Source organism: Amyelois transitella, chromosome 2 (assembly GCF_032362555.1).
Source record: "Amyelois transitella isolate CPQ chromosome 2, ilAmyTran1.1, whole genome shotgun sequence".
Classification (NCBI taxonomy): domain Eukaryota; kingdom Metazoa; phylum Arthropoda; class Insecta; order Lepidoptera; family Pyralidae; genus Amyelois; species Amyelois transitella.
This window is the reverse complement of record NC_083505.1, coordinates 6262491-6284644: the sequence shown is the minus strand read 5'-3', so window position 1 is coordinate 6284644 and position 22154 is coordinate 6262491. Positions and strand designations below refer to the sequence as shown.

Sequence of the window (22154 nt, the reverse complement as noted above, 5' to 3'; positions counted from 1 at the left end):
GCTGAGCGTGACAGTGACAGATAACAAAAAAGCCAGGTACATTGCCAGTGCCAACACCACACCACCACCACATCAGTCATCAGAAGCACAGGCACGTAGTGGCTATATTCTCTTTTCAGGATCGTTACCTCCCTAGAAACGGATATTGGAGAAGTCTTCTTATTGTAACTGGTGAAAGAGGTTTTTTAAAAGGTAAGTCCTTTCATGTTGTGTTTTGCATACCTTTTTTCGGAACGGATTTAGATGGTCATTTTGTATAAGACTAATGTATGTATTATTTTGTGTAACACTTACCATATGGTTTGTTTACTTGGTTTAATTTTCCCAAGGTCTTTTTAGGAATAGTCTGATTTATTTTCTGGAAGATATATTCTTAGATTAAAAATTTAATTTTTATATTCAACTATATTAGTGGTAAAGAAACTTGTATGTGAACGAAACGTGTACATATTAGGTACCACAAAAGATGAGCTCATGATCTTTTAAGAAGAAGAGGCTTATACTGAAGTATTAAGAAACCTAACTATAAATGTACTTTGATAGAAAATAAAGTGATGCAATACCTTTCATCATAGGTTACCTACCTATATAACTTTGCATCACTTAACTATTTTCAGTAGGCTGTGAGTTCCTTGCCACATTTACCTATCTTCTTGAATTCATTTATTTAAACCACACATACTTCAAATTTCACCACTTTCCTGGGAGCTGGAGGCGTAGGCAACATCTTTCCACTTACCATGATTCCTGCATTCCTTTGCTTTATTCACATTCATAACTTTCCTTATACTTTACTATTCTTTTGCCAAAAATCCCTGATTTGATCAAGATATGTTCATCTGTATGGTTCCTGGCACTAAAAAACTCACTCTATCTCTTTTCACAACACTTTGTCACACTGAAAAAGAGCAGGAAACATATGAAGTGGTTCTATTGTAAAGTACTGGAAATCACAAGACAATATATTATTTAGATTATTTAACATTAATTTTTATTTATTTTTTAAAGTGGGATAGTTGTAGTTCATTACATAATTTATAGGTAAATTTTAATTAACCCATTAGTCACAAACACATTGCAAAAAAGTCTTCAAGAAAGAAGAATATCCACACTCCAAGTATTAAAGGTAAAAAAATTGTATAGATATGTAAACCTGAAAAGCAGTGTGAAGGAGTGAGTTGATTTAATGTCACTTCTTCTTGCTGGCGTTAGATTAAAATATGTGTCCCACACGCATTCCTTGCGCATTTTAGTTGGGCACCTAAAGTCTAAAATCACCTATCAGTCAGATATATAGGCTCTAATTTTACATTAGTGTGAGTATCTAGATTAATTATGTTTGATTTTGCCATTATTGTATTTTTTTTTCCAGAACATTCAAGACAAGAACTATGGATTCTTCTATGACTGGGAGTCAAGTTCGTAAAACCTTTATTGACTTTTTCATCAGTAAAGGCCATAAATATGTTCATTCATCATCAACCATTCCTTTAGATGATCCAACTTTACTGTTTGCAAATGCCGGTATGAATCAATTCAAACCTATATTCTTGGGCACTATAGATCCAAATTCGGATATGGCACATTATGTACGAGTAGTAAATACTCAAAAATGTATTAGAGCTGGTGGTAAACATAATGACTTGGATGATGTTGGTAAGGATGTTTACCATCATACTTTTTTTGAAATGTTGGGTAATTGGTCATTTGGAGACTATTTCAAGAAAGAAATATGTACTTGGGCCTGGGAACTTCTGACTGAAGTGTACAAATTACCAGGAGAAAGGCTTTATGTTACCTACTTTGGTGGAGATTCAGCATCTGGCCTTGAACCAGATTTTGAGTGCAAAAATATTTGGCTAGCTTTAGGAGTACCAGAGTCTCATATTCTACCAGGTAGTATGAAAGATAACTTTTGGGAAATGGGAGAAACTGGACCTTGCGGGCCATGTTCAGAGTTACATTATGATCGAATTGGTGGTCGTGAAGCTGCACATCTTGTTAACATGGATGACCCTGATGTGCTAGAAATTTGGAATTTGGTATTTATTCAATTCAACCGGGAATCTGATGGATCTTTAAAACTCTTACCAAAAAAGCATATTGATTGTGGCTTAGGATTTGAAAGACTAGTTTCTGTCATTCAAAATAAAAGAGCTAATTATGATACTGATATTTTCATGCCATTATTTAAGGCCATAGAGTTTGGCACTGGAGTTAGGCCTTATTCTGCTAAAGTAGGTAAAGAAGACTTGGACGGTATTGACATGGCCTATAGGGTTTTGGCTGATCATGCTAGAACATTGACAATTGCATTATCTGATGGTGGCTATCCCGACAATACTGGTAGGGGTTATGTACTCCGTAGAATTTTAAGAAGAGGAGTGCGATATGCTTCTGAAAAACTTAATGCCAAGCCTGGCTTCTTCGCTTCTTTGGTTCACACTGTGGTTGAAATGTTGGGTGATGTTTTTCCTGAAATAAAAAAAGACCCAGAGTCAATTATCCATATTATAAATGAGGAGGAAGTACAGTTCTTAAAAACTCTAACACGTGGCAGAAACTTACTCTACAGAACAATTGAAAAATTAGACAAATCTAAAATTTTACCCGGTGACGTTGCATGGCGTCTTTATGACACATACGGATTTCCCATTGATCTAACACAGTTGATGTGTGAAGAAAAAGGTCTTTCTATTGACATGGAAGCTTATGAAAAGGCAAAGAAGGAGTCGCAGATTGCCTCCCAAGGTAAATCTGCTGGGAAAGAAGATTTATTGGCTTTAGATATTCATGCTATAACATACTTGCAAGACTCTCATATACCAGTTACTGATGATTCTCCAAAATACGATTATGTGGCTTCAAGCCAGGATAAAGAATCTACATATGACTTTAATACATGTACTGCAACTATATTAGCTCTACGTAGAAATAAAGAGTTTGTTCATGAAGTTTTCTCAGGGCAAGAATGTGGAATCATATTAGACAAAACAAGTTTTTATGCAGAACAAGGAGGTCAAATCTATGATGAGGGTTACATGGTTAAAGTTGATGATGATACTACAGAATTTACTGTGAATAATGTACAGGTAAAAGCTGGCTATGTTTTGCACACAGGAAAAGTGGAAGGTACTCTTAAGGTTGGTGATACTTTGTCTTTACATATTGATACTGTGAGAAGGAGACTTGTAATGAACAATCACACTGGTACACATATTCTTAACAATGTCTTAAGGAAAGTTCTTGGAAGTGATTCAGATCAAAGAGGTTCTCTTGTTATGCCAGATCGTCTAAGGTTCGATTTTACTAATAAAGGTCCTATGACTATTCAACAGATCAAGGACACAGAAAATCAAATAAAAGAGATTATTAATTCTAATAAAATAGTTTATGCTAAGTTGACGAACTTAGCTGAAGCAAAAAAGATAAACGGCCTGCGAGCAATGTTTGATGAACACTATCCTGATCCAGTTCGTGTTGTCTCAGTTGGAGTACCTGTGGAAGAATTAGAAAAAAATCCAGACGCAGCAACTGGCTATGCCACCTCAGTCGAATTTTGTGGTGGGTCTCATTTACATCACACAGGGCATATTGGAGATTATGTAATTGTTAGTGAAGAAGGTATTGCAAAAGGTATTCGAAGAATTGTGGCTCTTACTGGTCCAGAAGCCCAAAAGGCAATTAATAAACAAAATATATTGGAGAATGAAGTCAACAATCTTGCTAATTTAATAAAAGAACAAGGTAATAATATTATTCAAAAAGATATTTTGAAGAATATAATTGATTTGACAAATGATATATCACAAGCCCAGATTTCTTATTGGAAAAAAGACGAATTCCGAACGACGCTTAACAATTTAAAGAAAAAACTTAGTGACAAGGAAAGGGCTGCAAAAGCGGCCGTAGTCAATGAAGTTATAGAAAAAGCAAAAGATTTGTGCATACAACAAAAAAATTCGGACGTTATTGTTGCAGAATTGAAAGCATTTGGAAACACAAAGGCATTAGATAGCGCCTTGAAACAAGTTAAACAGCTGTGTCCAAACACAGCTGCTATGTTCTTTTCAGTTGATAATGAAACAAAAAAAATTTACTGCTTAGCAGCAGTACCAAAAAATATTATCGAAAAAGGCTTGTTAGCGTCTGATTGGGTTAACTCACTTACGAATGTTATGGGTGGAAGAGGCGGGGGGAAACCAGAATCTGCTCAAGCTTCAGGATGCAATTATAACTCTCTAGATGAAGCTATGAAAAAGGCACAAGAATTTGCGAAAAGTAAATTGTCATAAGGTATCAAAATATGACAAAAAAGAAGTCATGGTTATGATAATAATATTTAAGTAACTTTTTGCATGTTATGAATCTGTGTTTTTTCAATTACAAAACGAAAATGTATTTCTCATATTTTTATGTATAAATTAAATATCCTGTTACTGGAAATAAATGCTTAAGTTCGAATATTGTGTTTATTGAGCAACGTATTAAGTATAGGATAGATGTCGTAATAGGAGACTAAAGAACTTTCGCAGAGAAAAGAAAACTTTAATATTGATTCATTAAAAAAGGAGAAACAGGTCGTAAGTTAGCTGATAAGTATGGTGTAGGTACTTCCACGATAAGTGATATTAAGAATACCCTTTCAATTTTGTTGTACACCTGCAAATTAGATAGTGAAGACGGGAGTATTCATCGGAAAATGATGAAGAAACCGAAAAATTAACTTTTAGAAGACGCTTTGTATTGCTGGTTTTTACAAATACGATCAACTGGGCAACCGATGTCTGGTCCTTTGCTGTGTGAAAAAGCATTACAGTTAAATAAAAAAATAGGGGGCGATGAATCTTCTGTGGCAAGTAACGGATGGTTATACAGATTTAAAACTCGTCATGGAATTCGAGAATTGGAAATACAAGGTGAAAAAATGTCAGCTAATCTAGATGCAGCCAACTCAAAATGATTTCAAGAAGAATTTGGACGAAAATAACTTGGTAGATTTTGTTAATAATGCTGATGAAACCGGATTAAACTGGTAGTCATTGCCTTTAAAATCTTTAGCTTCTAGGCGAGAGAATTCAGCTCCAGGATATACTAGCAAAGAGCGAGTAACAATATTAGTTTGCGCTAACGCTACCGGGTCCCATAAAATACCTTTGCTTCTCATCGGAAAATCAAAAGAACCCAGAAGTTTTAAAAATATCAGGGTACCCAATTTTCTTCATACTTTCGATTATCCGGATTTTCGATTATCCGAATGCCTTTCAACAACAAATAGTCCGGTTAATCGAGTTTCTACTGTATATAATTAATTATCTAACACAATATTTCTCGCTCCGAATATATATTAATTAAGAATCGTCTTGCTCGAAGAGCAGTATTCCAGCAGGACTCGTTTATTCGTTATTTTTCTAAAACTAATACACGCACCAAAATTTGTTTCGGGAACATTTACAGCTAATTGGTCACTAATTATATGTTTCTCATATCTATCTAGGAGTTACTTTTTTGTTGGGGTAAATGCACACAAAAAAGGAAAATAGCTATTCTATTCTAAGTATAATTTAATATTGTGAAGTTGACGTTGTTGAAGAAAATGCTGCAGTGCAGTTTGTTACCGCTTCTTCTGCACTGATGCCTTGGAAGCGGCAGTAAACTTAGTTTTTAAGTAATTTATTTGACGTCAACCAATGTTGTTAAACCATACAATTATTAAGCGATAAAATAGTATCCTATAATAATGAATAAAAATTTTGAATTTGAATTATAGAGTACCATTAAATTAACATGAACGATCAAAGATTTAATTAATTATATATTTTACAGACAGTCAACATACATAGTGTTATCTTTTATAATTATTTGGTTAATAGTTAAGTGCGTTACGAAGTAAACCATTAGGATCACAGAATTGGGATATCCGGTATCATGGAAAATTTCTTCGGCCGCATCGCTCGTATGTAATTTACATATAGGCGTATTTACCTACATGCGTGTAAACCCAGGTACTTTAATTTCATATCTATATTATTTACAAAATGACAGACGCCCCCGCCAACATCGGCCGCTTGGCACCACATATATCTAAAGCGCAAGCCCTTTGGAGATGATGTACATACATACATATCATCACGTCTATATCCCTTACGGAGATGATGTATTGAAATAATTTTTTTTTTTGGTTTACATTCTCATTGCCAAAGTATTTATTTATTTTAGTTATCTGTTACAGCGTGTTATTATAGGCTTATTCCAAAAAAACATTGTTTAAGTACTTATACCTAAGTATGTAAAATATCTATACCTCGTTTGTGAATTTCGCCAAAGAACAGTTAAACATGTCGAAGAATTTCTTTATGTAATTCAGCATGTATCTTAATTAGAATGTAATGTAGCACATAAATAAAAACAAAATATAGTGATTTCTAAAATATAATTTAAAGCCTCGTCTACAATACATTACTAACGTCTCAGAAACAGTTAAATAACAATAGGTAGATATAATTCTTAAATGATTGCATATTCTAAAATATCTACATAATATATAGATAGTATATTTACTTCACTGTATTCGTGATCATTGGTATCTGAATTTAGGAACACGCGTGGTGTATTGCCGCACAAGTGTGAGGAAACTGTACGTGACGCGCAGAGAAAAGGCACTAGAAGACACAACAGACATCAGCGCCCCACTTGTAACACCGCAGTATTCGAAGTTTGAATAATATGGTGTACAGGTAGCGTCTCTGCTGCCAGCGTCGTAAATGCGGAATGGTGTGTGTTTTTAAACACGCAATAATTAATTCAGTTATAAAAAGTATTGCCAAGTTCACATTTCAATTTCCAAATCAGAGTTGGTTCCTTAGTGATAAATCGAATTTAGGATTGTAAAATTTGTTATTAATTTTCTTTCGCGTATCTCTTTTGCTGATGTTGCGGCTCGGGATTCTCGAACAAAGTTAAGGTTCGTTAGGCTATTTTGTGACCATTCATATGAGAACATTTTTCCAATTGCGATTTGCCCTAATCACAAATTCTATTATTATTATTGTGAATTCGGCTTATCGTGCATGGGCGCAACTCTGAATTGGATCCACGAGTAATTATGGGACCAAATGCAATTTAGACCAATCGCTCCTATACGGATAGGCAACCATGAGCGCTAAATCTGAATGCTCCCAACTCAGTATGATAGGAAAAAAAAAGAGCATAGCATTTATGCACCCGGCTACAGTCGCTACTCGCTTTGCCACATTACGGAACGGAATGTTTGAGACAAAAAAACCCATGTTTTCATTAAATTTCATCCATGTTGTTATAAGAGGCTTGAACCCTGATAAAAAGCTAGGTATAACAAAAAAATACCTCACTAACCAATACGTGCAGGATATATTTGTAAGTATGAGCTCCGGTAATACAAAAATATATTTTAATATAATGATTTATTTACATTGTATAATAGCTCTGTTCCCTCACCGTAGTATCATTGATTGTGTTACTATGATAGAATTTTAAAATTTGCCACGATTCGTTTTCACATATCTTGACGTGGCGTTTATTGAAATATGTCAATATCTACTGCCGGCCAAGTCAACTGGTCAAATCATAATACCACAATAATTGGTTTCAGGCGGACATGATGTATGATATTTATATAATAATTGTTAGAGACCGATATCTTTTTGATTTGAGAATTTAAATTGCGAAGTTGAGAAAAATTTAGGTGTTTACTTTAACCACTTACGACCGTTTAGATATTATTAGATTATGAGCGCCATATGATTTATAGTTAACTAGTTAAAAGGTTTGTTTATCAAACTGATGACTCCATAGCATATGAAGCATATGGAATACGATAAAAGAACAGAAAATAATGTTTCAGAATACAGTAACAACTTCGGATATAATATACATATATTTATCAGATGAAAACAGAGTTGTGTATACAATAATTTATTTAAATGAATGTTTTGATCATTGGTCTACTCGTATTTATTGATGGTCAGCAGTAACTAATTGAAAAATAACTGAATTGGCAATAAACTGCTCGAACTACTTTTTAGTTTTGTAGTTTCAAAACAAAATATTTTAAAATTATTGTGTCATTGAAGTATTGTATTTCATCTATAGGTTACCAATTAAGTACCAAAAAAGAATATTGCCAGGTGAGATGTTTTTGAATCTTATTTATGTCTTATTCATTTTCTATCCGATTTAAAATATATTTTTATTTTTAATATTAGTTTTTTATATGCAGAAAATAAATATTTTTCTTGGAACATGAAATGAAACGATAAAGCCGTTTTTCATTTTATGAAATTTATCACATGTCAAGTGAATGTCGCAAATTGATTGCAAATTTGATTAAAACAAATGGTACATAGCTATTCTATATAAAAATACTCTTATTGTTGTACCTACATACGTAAAACAGTTTAACGACCATCAGCTATATTCCCGTTGCGTAACATTTTATAAACCCATAATTATATGGGAACTATATTTTCTATCACCAAAATTTATATTTGTCATCAAGTTGTATCACCTAATAAATAGATATATCGCCACGAAATATTTTCGTTCTCAGATAAACAAAAATTGTTCCCAGGTATGAATTATCAAATTAATGTTAATATATGTGTAAAATAAGAGATCGATAACCAATAAAATTATATTGAATTACATGAATATAAACTTCGTTCTTATAATAACAGTTTTGTTACTTAAATAATAGCTCTGTGCTCAGAATGGTAGATCTGTCACCAAATAAATCGATTATCGATCCCTGACTGCGACTCCTTTTTATTTGATATTTTGTCACCAATACAGTAGTAACATTTTATTTCGTTCAGATATTAAATTAATAGTATTCGTTACCAATTTAATACATCAATTTATAATTTTAATGAAAAAATGATCAAAGGGGCGAAGACAAATTGGCGCGCTTTAAAAATTGACCAATCCGGCCTCAACGATGGGTAGTAGTTAACTATTGATTATTTTAACTTTAATTAAGTGTTTTATCTACTATTCTGCTAGCCATAAGCCAGCTATTTTAAACCAGCGCTGATTGTTCAGTGGTAATTATTTTCAACAATAAATATTGATTATTTTAACTTTAATTGTTTTATTTAGGTACTACTCTGCTAAAAATTTTATTTAAATATAATTTATACTACCAGTGGAAATTTAAAACCTTGGGAGTCTAGTTAAGTAGCAGAATCTTTTGGTTGAAACGATGATGACAACCCTAATTTTTTATTTGAACTTAATGCAATTTTCTAGTAACATAATATGATTTATTGGTGATCTCTTTAAATTAGTTTGCTTAAATACTTATTAGGACACACCTATTATAATACATACAAAAACATTTATTTGGTACTAGACCTTATATCTTAGGATTTTAGGTGATTTATTGTGGAACTGATTTTGCATTGTTTGGTGACTACATTTTGGTGACAGATCTACTATGTTGAGGACAAACCCTATTATTTAAGAAACACAAAACTAATTAAATTGGTGATAGCTTAAATGATACCCTAATTATATTACTGGTTTAATTACAGGTTATCTGAAATCTTTTTTTTGTATGTGTATGCGTAACAATTATGTCCAAGTTATTATTTTGTCACTAACGTAGGTTAATTGGCTAAAAATTGTGTTTATTATTTTATTATGCGGAAATATGGAGAGCATTTTGTGGTATATTTAATAATGTAATCTAAAATTTCAATTTATGATGTAAAATGTCAGACCAAATTTATAACTGAACCGCGGCATAAATGAGTTTGCAATTTTACGTTATAAAAATCAGTAATTGTACTGAACGGTTGTTCAGCTGTTTTACGTTATAATCCCGCACCTTTGTATCGAATTTTACAATTCATCTGCGTTATTTATATTGTATCAGATGACAGTTACAACTTTTGTAAACATAAGGTACTTTTCTCAATGGACTAAATGATTCTTATTCTTAATGATCTTTCTTTATAACAATGCACAGTCAACGTTGACAAAATGTATTTGGTTGGTATTTTTGCGAAAGCACCAATTCTATTGGTGAAATTCCTCACAGTGAGGTGGTGCATTAATATAAGGTGCTAATAATTTACATTATATTAACTAATGTTATAAAAGACAATATTTCACTCTTGTCCAAATCCTTCAGTTTCTTCAATTGCATAATTTAATTTTTCACATAATTGTTCATAACTTTTGTAGGGAGGTAAATCCAGTCTGTTGAAACAAGTGTGTGAGCGCGGTAGCCACGTATCTTTGCCAACCTGAAAAAATGAACAGCGAAATACTGATATTAAAAAAGTACATTTTTATTTAAGTTCCCATGATGTTCCGGTCCGCGGACCTTAGCCGACTTGTATTGTTGGGACGAGTGGGGCTATCTAGTGTAGGTACTTATTGCAACTGAATAAACTGGAATTGAGCAGAAATGAGCTGAACTTAGTGCTGTGAGTGAATACCGTTGTGCCTTCTTTTTTGTTAACGTAGGGAAAAGCCTATTTACGTCTCAGCCCCCTGGACCCAGGCAGGTGTGGGACTCCTGGTACTAGTGTGCAGCCTTACCCACTAATACCTCTGGTGCGTTCCTCTTGCCATTTCGGGGGTAGGTATATGGGGTTCGCTGGCGATTAGTAAGTGCCTGGCTGTCTTTTCCATACCATGAGACAGCAGGCGCGCACAATACCGCACATGTTATGTATATGTTATACATGCACAGCAATATGACCAAAATAACCAAGGAGTCTTTTACTCAACCTATCTCAAAAATTCTTCCATCAATGGAATATTGGGAGATTATAATATTACATATTTAGAAAAATTATATGGATTTTTATTAAAATAACACGTTTGCGTTTAAACAGGTCTGGGCTACTGCTTTGGATGAATGAATATAAATAAATATGCACCTTTTCTATACAAAATCGTTGTGGGCCGTTTGAACCCATCAGTTCTGCAAAGCCACCAACAGGTACTCTGCATGTACCCGTCACAAACTGAAGCAGTCTTGCTCTCTTCTCATTATCCACTTGACGAACAAACTGAAAAATAAATATGTTTGTGAATTTAATATTTATGTACACCCCTAGAAAAAGAATCGATGATTATTTGAATCTCAATTCCATCACTAAACTAAATAAATGTGTCCTATCAGTTTTTTCAAGACTGTTGGCGTTTGTTGTTTGTTTTTCAGGCGTCATCGTGGGGTTATAAAGTTTATTGACTGACCTGCCAGAACCAAAGCACCTGTTTGCTGGTTCGGGTGTAGTGTCGGTAGATGGTGTTCCGTTGCCAGTCATCGACGTCTACTTCTTGCATACCGCACAGCATCAGCTCTAGTTCTCGCTCGTCGAAATACTTCAGCCATTCTAGAGTTATCACCTATCAACAAAACGCTACTTTTTAGTTTCGTAGTTCACAAGGAACGCATTTACTATGTTGATCAGCAGCCTATTTCAGTCCGCCTTTGTACCATCTCTATCTGTTTTGTGCTGTTTTGTATGTTTTACTCATATGGTGCAATAAAGAGTAATCTATCTATTTAGAAAGCATTACAATTAACAAGACTTGCGTGCATAGTCAAAAATGTTAAACGTACTCGCGTAAATTTTTAATAATAGTAAGAGGGTCTCGTTTTTGCCTTAAGGTAAGGAACGCAAAAAAAGATATAACACAACAAATTCCAAAGTGCGTTCTTAAATTTTATATTCATAACACAAGCTTGCTTACCTCATTAAACCCTTCAAGGAATGCAGTAGTTTGCTCTTCTATCCCACGAGTCATGCGCCATTGGGTTACTAATTGAAGATAATGTTCTTTGTTTGTCTAAAAATGAACAATTTATTAATGGTTATCATCACACTGATGTTGTTGTAAAGATGAAATGCGTATATAAACAGTATCAACAACTTACTTCAGTTACGCGCTCCTTGTCGCCTCCCGGTTTTAGTTCATGGTGTATAACCTGACCTAATACTTCGAAATCAACACTAAACCACATTTCTAGGCCACATTCATCTATATTGTTTTCTTTGATCCAGACTAATGAATTGTAAAATTCTGGATCAATTGATTCAATGTCTTTCATAGTCAATTTTTTATTTAACATTCGCTTGTAAAAAGGCATAGTAAACCCTGAATAAATGAATCTTCCGTGGTATAAGGCCATTGCAATAAATCTTCCTATGAATTTGAAGTACAGTAGGTGATCAGGGTTGACGTAGCTGGCTGGATTAATTTGTAAACTGTAATTATTTTTATTTGCATATTCAAACAGACAGTACATCGGATTTAGAACTTCATGTGAAAGCAGGAAAAACCATTCTCTGCTAACGCCGCCGTAATCTAAGCCATCCTCTCCACGAAATATTATGTACAAACGTTTCCGTAACTCGTAAGGCGGTAGCCTCATTATCTGAAATGACAAGTAATTACTTTATTGACAATTACGACAGATAATCGATACCGTATTTATCTTTTATGAAAATCGAGATTCATGCCTTTTACACTCTTCTGTTTTGAATTCGAATATTCACTTAAGTATAATGTTTAGGGTTACAATTAATAAATTTCGATTGTTTCAAAACGTTGCATTACGCCAGATTTGTCTCTTGCACTATTTTTTATGATATGATAGGAATAATTATGAAATCCAAATCTCACCTGATGATAGGAATCTTCAAAAAGTGTTTGACGGGTTAATGTGATTTTAATATGGTTAGGTAAAGCATTACTCTGACATAAATATCTAAATTGACTAAGTTTCCATCGGAATGATCTCTCGTAAGCACGAGGCACGCCGTAGGCGCCTTGGGGGCCTTTAGGCGCACCGGGCCTTGGGTCCTGAAATTGAAACAATATATATTAGTGTAATATCAACTCAAAAGAAATATTGGTATAAATAACAATTTAAAATATGGGTCATTTTTGCACGTACATACATAGTACTAATTTTTGATACCTAATTAAAGATATGAAATCACTTAATCTATAGCGGGTTTAAATAATACATCTATAAGATCCAAAACCGATGTGGAGTCGAATCTTTTTAAATTATTATCATTTGTTAACTCTAATTACTGTTAATAAGACATAGTGTTTAAAATGTACTCAATGCTTTCTTTTGGGATCCAAAAGGTTTCATTGTAATAAAAATGTAAAAGGAATAGGGAACCTGTGAAACACACTTGGAAAATCTCCTTTAGTAAAATAAAATATCTGTTCTTATAAATAATTTGATAAAAAGAGTTTTCGTGATCCAAAGTCCACTGGCACGCGAAGGGTTCGATTGACATTCAAATTCTTATTGGAACCATTTGAATATCAATCGATCGTGTGCATTTAACATTGTCACAAAGAAGAACTTATTTATTAGTGAGATGATACCGAAGAAGATATACCGAGAAGATATGTATAGTGACAGGATTTGAAAAGGGAATGCTTACCTAGATGGTTTGGTCATGTCGAGATAATGAATGAAAGCAGATTGACTAAGCAAATAAACAAAGGAGGTGTGAATGGGACTTTTGGAGTGGGAAGGCCTAGACGATCGTATCTTGATATAATCCGAGACGTTCTAGCAAAAGGTCTGGTCAAGAGTACCCGAAACCGACGAGCTTGCATGAAGAGAGATATGAATGTGAATGAAGCGAAAGAAATATGCAATGGATCGTGGCAAGTGGAAGACTGTGGTAACCCCTCCGGGAAAGAGGCGTGATTTATGTATGTACGTATGAGACGATACCTGAAACGTGGTAGTGCGCGTGTTGTGGTCGACGAAGTAGCGGTTGCCCTCCTCCGTGTAGCGGATCTCCCAGCCCGCCGGCAGCGGCTGCGACTCCTCGGGCGCGCCCACCTCTTGACCCTGGATAGGTTTATACACGTCACCATATACCTTCTTCATCATCGATCAATATTATACCTTCAAATGGACTTGAGGCAAATATACTTTTTTTATATTGTAATATACAAAAGTAATGTGATGACTTTTGAAGCGTTGGTCTGATTTTGATAAAATTAAAAAGTCATGTAAGAGCTATAATTTTTCTTTAATCCACGTTAGTAGCCGATCTTTGGTAACCAGATACGACAATGGATTTTGTTTGACGTTTTTGTAACCATTTTCACAATCAGCTACGAAAATTGATTTTGTTTTCTCTGTTCATACTTGGCTAATGATTAATTAAATTTTAGCAATAAAAGAACATCAAAAAGTACTTTAGTACACATTCCCGTGGCCAGGCTCTGTGGCGCAGCGGTAGTAAGTACGCTTGTCTGTGACAACGGAGGTCCCGGGTTCGAAGCCCGGTCAGGGCATGATGAGAAAAGGACTTTTTCTGATTGGCCTTGGGTCTTGGATGTTTTTTTATATAAGTATTTATACTAATGTACTGTTGAGTTAGTATGTCGTAACACAAGTCTCGAACTTACTTCGAGGCTAACTCAATCTGTTTAATTTATCCCGTATATATTATAGTCGCATGCGGTTTCACTACAATCTAAAATTACTTATCCCTCTTTATTCCACTTATCAAAAGAGTGTATTCTGATGCATTTAACAATTTAGTGTACATAAATATTTTATTTCTGTATGTTTACCAAATTAATTGTTTATTATAACGCATCCTCAATGCTGTTTGTGTGCGCCGCCTTTTTAAGTATGGATTTTCCTTTATATATTTTTTTGGTTTTGGAAGAAATCCCAATTGGGAAAGACCGCCATTTTACATATTCTTTGAATGTCAATAACTGTTTTGTAAATTGTTATATCTTTTTTAATGTAAAGCAATAAAGAGTTTACAAACAAACATAATGTATGTTTCTACCGGTGCATTTAAAAAGCACAAAAACTGCTCAAAAAATACATATGTATGTAGTACCTTTAATAATTACTTTTTTGTTACTTTATTATTTATTTAGAAAGGTAATGTATAAGCAAATATCCTGTAAATTTTAAACGTTATTAAGATGAAGCCAAAAAAAAAGAAATACAACACAAATGAGAAGAGATGTAGTGGTCCTATTCCAATGTGCCGGGAACCATACGACACGTGCAATGCAACTAGCAATATTATAAAGCGCACAGCACTACGAAAGCCGCAATTTTTAGTCCCAAGTAAATTTTTTTCGCAGTTATGCCTTCTCCATTCTTTATTATTAATAATAAGTTGATACTCTAAGGGCCGAGCCAGACAGGCCGAGAGCTAAGTCACGGAGATTTAGCAAGTCGTATTTATTAATGTTAATGCTAATATTGCCAGGTTGATTTTTGGTGGAATACTGCGAGGGGTAACAAGCCAAACCGACCTGCGTCCGCGGGTCCTCCCATTGTGTAGTTCTGTTTTTGTGGTTGAGGAAGTATACTCTTCCGTCGTGGACTCTTCGCTCCCAGCCGGCCGGCAGCGGGCCCAGGGCGTCGTCGGCGGGCACTGCGGCGGCGGGGCCCGCGCCCGGGGCGCCCGCGGGCGTGGCCGGCGTCGGGGGCGCTGGCCCTGCCGCGCCGGGCACGGCCGCTGAAGCGCCGGCTGAAACACAAATTCAACATTTATTTATGCATAAACATAAGATAAAGTGTTGTATGCATAGTAATGTGAATACATGAAGAAATAATAATGTAATAATACTAGCTGTTGTCCGCGACTTCGTTGGCCCTAAAAGTTCACTGACAATCTCACTTCATAAAATCTGACCCCCTGTATTTTGCCTTTTTAGAGGGAGAAATTTTTGTACGCCAAGTTTTCAAGTTGGACCAAGCCTAACATACATACATACATAAAATCACGCCTCTTTCCCGGAGGGGTAGGCAGAAACTACCTCTTTCCACTTGCCACGATCCCTGAGCCTAACATATGTATGTAAAAACCGCATTCAAATCAAACCACCCTTTTCAACTTTTTTTTTTATAATAAAATAGTTTCGCATGTCGTGTGTATGAATTACAGACAGACAGTAATTACAAAAATTTTATTTTTGGTTTCTGTGTCTTATATATATCCCCCATAAAGATTATTTGGCAATATCTAAGAACAGACATCGATCAATACAACAGCATGATGTATGGATTGCTAAAAAATTGGGTTGAGATACCTATATTTAAAAATGTAAGTAACATTATTGTTTGTTGCGTTTGTGCTATGTAGGTATATAAAAAGAGGTCTTAGCGATATATTTGATACGGAATTAGTACGATAAGATTACTATATGAAGATAAAGCAAGACAAAATATGTAAATGGTTATCAGATAAACTCATTTGAATAATTTTATGGCAATTTATTTTATGCTCCTATGCATATATCCATGACAAGTAAATATACTTAAGTCAGAATATGATGATTGTATTTATGCTTAGTGGATTAATATTAACACACATAATATATTAGATTCTTTAAGCGATTTACTATGTTCTCGATACAAAAGTAATTTAGTATTAAACGTGATCAACTTTTTAAGATGTCAATGTAAATTTTCATATGCTTGAAACAAGAGCAATACAGGTTACGAAACTCCTAAAATAGATCATTATCTATCAAAATATTACGGAATATGGCCATACTAGCTGTTGACCGCAACTTCGTTGGCCGTAAAAGTTCAGTGAAAATCTTTCAACCCCTCACCCTTTTTTTCTTATTTGTTGGCTAGACTAAGAGGAAGACCTCTTGGTCAAGTTTCATCAAAGTCGGTTCGCAAGTTTAGGCGTGTAAGCAAAACAGACATACAGAGTTACTTTTGTATTTTATTAGTAGGGATGAAGCTGAAATTTGGCGTGTATACAGTCGCCTGCCAGAGAAACTAAAGCCCGTATGGTTATGATTTGTATGAACAGAGGGGTGTGATTCTCTGCAGGCGACTTCTTCATCGTCTTGACTTATTCAATGTGCAATGCAGGCGACTGCACCTTATCGCAGGAAAGAAAACATTTTTAATAATTCCGCGGACACGAACAACGAACGTACAAACTAGTTGTTTACAACCATTACCGATATTGGTATCGTGTTCCGGGCCGGGTTCCGGGTGGTGCCGCTGCTGGGGCGGCGGGTACAGGAAGCGCTGGTTGCCCTGCGCGACCACGTGGCGGCGCTCGCCACGCCAGTGCTGGAAGCGCGCCAGCCGCTCGGTGTCGGGCCGCTGCCACGTGGTGGTGCGCGTGTTGTGGTCCACGTAGTACACGCGCCCGCGACCGTCCCGCCGCACCTCCCAGCCGGGGGGCAGCGGCTGCGGCCGCTCCCACGACGTCGACCGCGTGTTGTGGTCGACGTAGTACCTGCGGCGTTGGTAACATCTGGCTATTCAGTCGTTCGTGTTTTAAAGCTAGTCTATTGTCGATTGGTTATATACTATATACCAGTTAAAGTGAACCTAGTTCGAACCTGACAATAACTCTCTTCGGCATTGCCGCAGTGCAGTTTGTTGCCGCTTCTTCTGCACCGCCGCAGTTTTAAGTAATTTATTCGACTTATTTTTTTTTCTATCATCGTGATTATATGTATGTATGTATGTCAACCAATGTTTTGAAACCAAAATATACTTATGACAATTATCTCGATAATAATAAAAAGTTTGAATGAATGAATTTGATTGAATGCTAAGTGCTCTTTAGGGTAACATCGCGACGGATATTACACGTACAAGTAATGTTTAAAAGAATGGGTTCCTGACTTTCTTGAGGATACAACCAAAATAAACACCAAAAGTATGCTGACATCATTCATAAACATCGTATCGCATTTCCTATGACACTAAACAAAACTTAAATAAATCATCCTCACCTTCGTCCATAAACATCGTATCGCATTTCCCAGCCATGTGGCAAAGGTTCTTCAGCGGCGCCGCCGGTAGAAGTATTGGCTGCGTGTGGCGTGGCGTCGGGTACCGGTTGCGGCTCCTGCTGTGACGGGCCCGCGGCCGACTCCGAACTGGAAGGCTCCGCTGACTGGGCGCCGTGAACTGCACCATTGGTCAATGGTGGCGGACCAGGCGGTGGCTATGTACGAGTTATTAAAACATTATGTTCCATTTTAATACATAATAAAACGTAGTACATATAATAAAATAAAAACACCAAAAACAAACGGGAAAGAGTTCACATTATTTCCATGTGTTAAAATACAATTACATGTCAATTAAATCAAATCTAAACCTTAATATAGGTACATAAAACAAAAACAACCTACAATCGAAAAAATACTTCAATTAGAAAGTTGAGGATTAAACTAAAGGTGTCAGTTTGTCATAAATGTATTTCTGAGTATTCCGAAATATGCAGCAAATTTTGAGTTAAAAATGTTTAATTATTCCAATTCTTTGTAATCTCATTAGACTGACGAGCAATCCTAATAATATGGTGAAAAAAGGATGTATTATTTCTGTAAACCTGTAAAGCAAAAAGTCCTACTTGAGTTGACCAACGCGCACTAAGGTAACCTGGGAAAACAAATCCGGAGCAACCACTTTGTACGTTAATGTTCAATAGGCGCGCCTCATAGTCAAGTCAAGGATGGTTCAATTGCAGACGAATTAAATTTGCTAAGTAAATCATTACTTTATTGCTAACTAGCTGTCTGCCCGCGACTTCGTCCGCGTGGAATACTTATTTTGGGCATCATTGAAGCCCTCAAGGATGAATATTTTTCCCCGTTTTTTTCTCATTTTCCATTATTTCTTCGCTCCTAATAGTTGCAGCGTGATGTTATATAGCCTAAAGCTTTCCTCGATAAATAGTCTATTCAACCCAAAAAAAATTTTCAATTAGAACCAGTAGTTTCTGAGATTAGCGCGTTCAAACAAACAAACTCTTCAGCTTTATAATATAATATTAGTATAGATTATATTTTTTTGATCTTCCCATCTTTCCACTTGCCACCATACTTCCTTCCCTTCATCGACATTCATAACTCGCTTAATGCAAGCTCGTCGGTTAAGGGTGCTTTTGACCTGCCACCAGGACGTTATCAATGAAATTATTCATTGATAAGTCTTTACGTGTGAAAAAAGGCATGTTGTTTATACACCTTCTACTATAACAGTTCTATATCTTAGGTTAAAATTGTATAGTCTACATGGTTAACAATATAATCTGAAAGTTGCTTACCCTAAGTGATTGCATTCTCAGCATAGACCTCACAGTTTGTACCCTCACTTTTGCTCTGACACCATCATTTAAGAGACTTCGAGAGGTTGACGCTTCATTGAGGACCTCATGAGATTGGTTCAACACAGCAAAATCAATGCGTAAGCCATCCAGGAGAACAACAAGTTCTGCAGTCTTCATTTCAGCATTGCCAGTGGAGTTGTTTTCTTGCGACATGGCTTTAATCAAATCTGAAGTGAACACATGTAATGTTAATATTACAAACTTGTCCTACATTAAATAAAAAATGTGATAAAGTAAAAAATATCATGTAATTGTTTTTTTACATCACAATGATCAAAGATTTGTATTACCTATAGTGAGTTCAATGTTTTCACACTTTCCATTGAAATGTAACAGCACCTTTGTTAGACTTATTCTTTTCTCACCAATAATATTGTCTTTTCTAAAACTATGATGATCAGCAAGTCGGAATAATATTTGGGACAGTGGTGTTACCAACACTGTAAATTCTTCCTTCCATTTTGGATGACAAGTATTTTTTATGACTTCAGTTTTCTTTGAAGCTTTATCATCTACTACCACTTGCAAGTATGGATTTGGTTTAAATATTCCAGAGTTTCTTATACTTGCAGACTCAACTGTAATTTTTGAGAAAATATTAAATACCACAAATTTTAAAGGCACAGAATGCGGGTACAAATTCAAATCACCAGGAAACCAATCAGGAAGGATTTGAATCTGTATTCTCATCTGCATCCCATGACTCTGTTATATACATTAGTTAATTGCTAATCAATGCTTGTGAGAAAACCTGCACATACGGTTCACTTGATGTGTAACCATAATCCAAAATATGTTAAGTCCCTTGCAAAGGTTGCAGGGGTCAGATGGGAGTCCCTTCATAGAAATCTAACTTACTCACTTACACCCTGGACTAATCTCCATAGAGGTGAGGATATAAAACAATAACTGTTTATTGCACCACAATAAATAACATCAAATTCATATGTATTAAAAACATAGCAGCAAAAGATGACTTTATCATTTAAAGTGATCTTTTCCAAGTAACCTATAAATTGTGTATAAAAGTGATGATGTGAGGATGTAACCGAGACTAATGCCAGGAGTTTAAAGATTTTTGTGTCCACCTTAATTGTGTGTGACAGTGACTTATCCTGCTATCTTCACAACATTTGGTACCTATCAACTGGATTTGTATTCACATTATGTGCCAATTTTAAAACATCATAAATGAATATTTAACATTTAATTTCATATCAGTACCTCTGACAGTAATTTGTAATTGCAAAATAAACACCAGAAAACTTACAGCTATAAAGTAAACCAAAACTTCAATTTTAAATGCAGGTAAGTAAAACAAAAAATGTGATAACCATAATGAATATTCCTATGAAACATAGACAACAGCAAAACAACTTACAATAAAAAGTTCCATGGTATTAAAATAAGAGGTGGGGTTAACTTAAAATATTTTTAATAAAAGCTTTTCTTTACATACTGCTTATCTGGCCAATTACTTTTTTTTTTCATTGATTTGTTGTTGTTTGAAGTTGCTTACATATTTGTAGAAAAATTGAAATTACTGATACATTTAACTTCATTATTTTTATAACATAGATTTTTAACATTTATAAATTAAATAAAATAATAGTATTTTGATATAAGCTTATCATTTAAACACCCACCTCTAATTTAAATGTTTCAATAATTTACCTGTTAAACTCAGTTGATGATATGTTGATAGAGAAATAGGAGTAGTAAGTGTATTTTCAGTCATGATGATAAATTTTCTAATCAGTTCATATTTTCAGAGGCACACCTAAAAATAAAACAACAGTGTTGAACCAAATGCACCTCATATAAATCAAATCAAAATAAACTAATAAGAATACCTTTCTGAGAATATCTTTCTAAAAGTTAGCTTTTCAAAATATACCTTGATGAAGTCTGGTAGCCTAAAGACCATATTTGCCAAATCTTTATACCCAATAGCTAAAAGAACAGTAGTAAATGTACTATATACATAAACATATCTCAACATAGCACATTTACTATCCAATATAAACAAACAATAGATTTGGCCCAGTAGCAATTGGTAGTAATAGAGTCAAACAGACAAATAAAGAGTGACTTTTATGTATCCTTTTTAGATAGGAACTGTGGTTCTTAATAAATTTTATTATATATTGCATGTTAATTACTTAGGTATATATGAAGATTTACGCCTAAGTAATTAACATGCAAACTAATAATTTTGTCTGACAAAAAGAAAATGAAAAAGTTTTAGTTTTCTGTGATGTATGGATACAAGTATTTAGCACTACAACAACAACATCAAAGGTACGTACCATTGCTTGTTTCCGAATCCTTTTGGATAAATTATTCGTTTGTATCAATGAATATGTATTTCGTGTCACTGTGATCGAACCATACACTACAATTATCTCATTATTTATCGTAGGCCTTATCTCACTGTAAGGAAATAGACAAGAAATAATTCCAACTTCACAGCACACTAATTACGTCATAATTGCAGAGGTACTCCTAGAATATACAATGGAACCAATTCTTAGTCTTATTTAATACACTTGATTTGATACGTTTAAAACAAACTACAAATTTAATTAAATAGAATTTAGATTACATGAAATTGTAAATCACTGTTTTCATACCTGCCTGCCTGATAACACAGATTAAAAACAAAAACGTCAAGCGAACGAAACGAAACAAGAAGAGCTAGTGTTGTGTGTATTAGCTATTCAGTTGATTGTAATAACAATAAATGATAGGTAAATAGTAGGATACATATTCGTGTAGGTATACCAAAAACGAGCTCGATAGTTTAGATTATAGACCTTGTGTTTCTTTTGATACATGATTTTTTGTTTCTCAGGACACAAATAACAAATAATAAAATTATTATTACTATATAAGTAAAGTAACTGACCGATAACTGTATGTACTTGAAATATATTACCATCAAATTGATATGGGGGTATTTACATGTGACCAACAAAAGCCAAT

General features: G+C 34.7%; 2 protein-coding genes across 4 annotated transcripts; one reads left to right on the top strand and one right to left on the bottom strand.

Moving 5' to 3' along the window:
- The first annotated feature begins 33 nt into the window (after positions 1 to 33).
- LOC106143105 (alanine--tRNA ligase, cytoplasmic) lies at positions 34 to 8900 on the top strand. Its single transcript, XM_013345089.2, has 2 exons — positions 34 to 192; positions 1373 to 8900. The coding sequence occupies exon 2, from the start codon at positions 1392 to 1394 to the stop codon at positions 4293 to 4295; it is 2904 nt and encodes a 967-aa protein (XP_013200543.1). The 5' UTR covers positions 34 to 192; positions 1373 to 1391; the 3' UTR covers positions 4296 to 8900.
- On the bottom strand, positions 6417 to 21890 carry LOC106143009 (E3 ubiquitin-protein ligase Su(dx)). 3 transcript variants are annotated; one of them, XM_060951964.1, is made up of 15 exons: positions 21803 to 21890; positions 21479 to 21602; positions 20844 to 20949; positions 19460 to 19747; positions 19107 to 19336; positions 17785 to 17999; positions 16996 to 17279; positions 15325 to 15542; positions 13763 to 13882; positions 12682 to 12861; positions 11933 to 12433; positions 11749 to 11844; positions 11248 to 11400; positions 10929 to 11060; positions 6417 to 10286 (listed from the first exon to the last, which is right to left on the bottom strand). In XM_060951964.1, the coding sequence occupies exons 3-15, from the start codon at positions 20905 to 20907 to the stop codon at positions 10149 to 10151; spliced, it is 2619 nt and encodes an 872-aa protein (XP_060807947.1). In that variant the 5' UTR covers positions 20908 to 20949; positions 21479 to 21602; positions 21803 to 21890; the 3' UTR covers positions 6417 to 10148. The 3 variants fall into 3 exon arrangements, with proteins under 3 accessions (XP_060807947.1, XP_060808949.1, XP_060808427.1); XM_060952966.1 differs by having other exon boundaries at positions 21775 to 21810; XM_060952444.1 differs by lacking the exon at positions 21803 to 21890 and having other exon boundaries at positions 21479 to 21757.
- Between the last annotated feature and the right edge of the window lie 264 nt (positions 21891 to 22154).

What these genes read in the sequence shown, in the direction of transcription:
- LOC106143105 (XM_013345089.2), top strand. Translation starts at nt 1,392, where the DNA reads ATGGATTCTTCTATGACTGGGAGTCAAGTTCGTAAAACCTTTATTGAC.
- LOC106143009 (XM_060951964.1), bottom strand. Translation starts at nt 20,907, where the DNA reads ATGACTGAAAATACACTTACTACTCCTATTTCTCTATCAACATATCAT. An exon ending in AAACATTGAACTCACTATAG is followed by an intron (nt 19,337 to 19,459) that starts GTAATACAAATC and finishes TGTTCACTTCAG; the next exon opens with ATTTGATTAAAGCCATGTCG. An exon ending in TCCTTGAAGGGTTTAATGAG is followed by an intron (nt 11,401 to 11,748) that starts GTAAGCAAGCTT and finishes TTTTGTTGATAG; the next exon opens with GTGATAACTCTAGAATGGCT.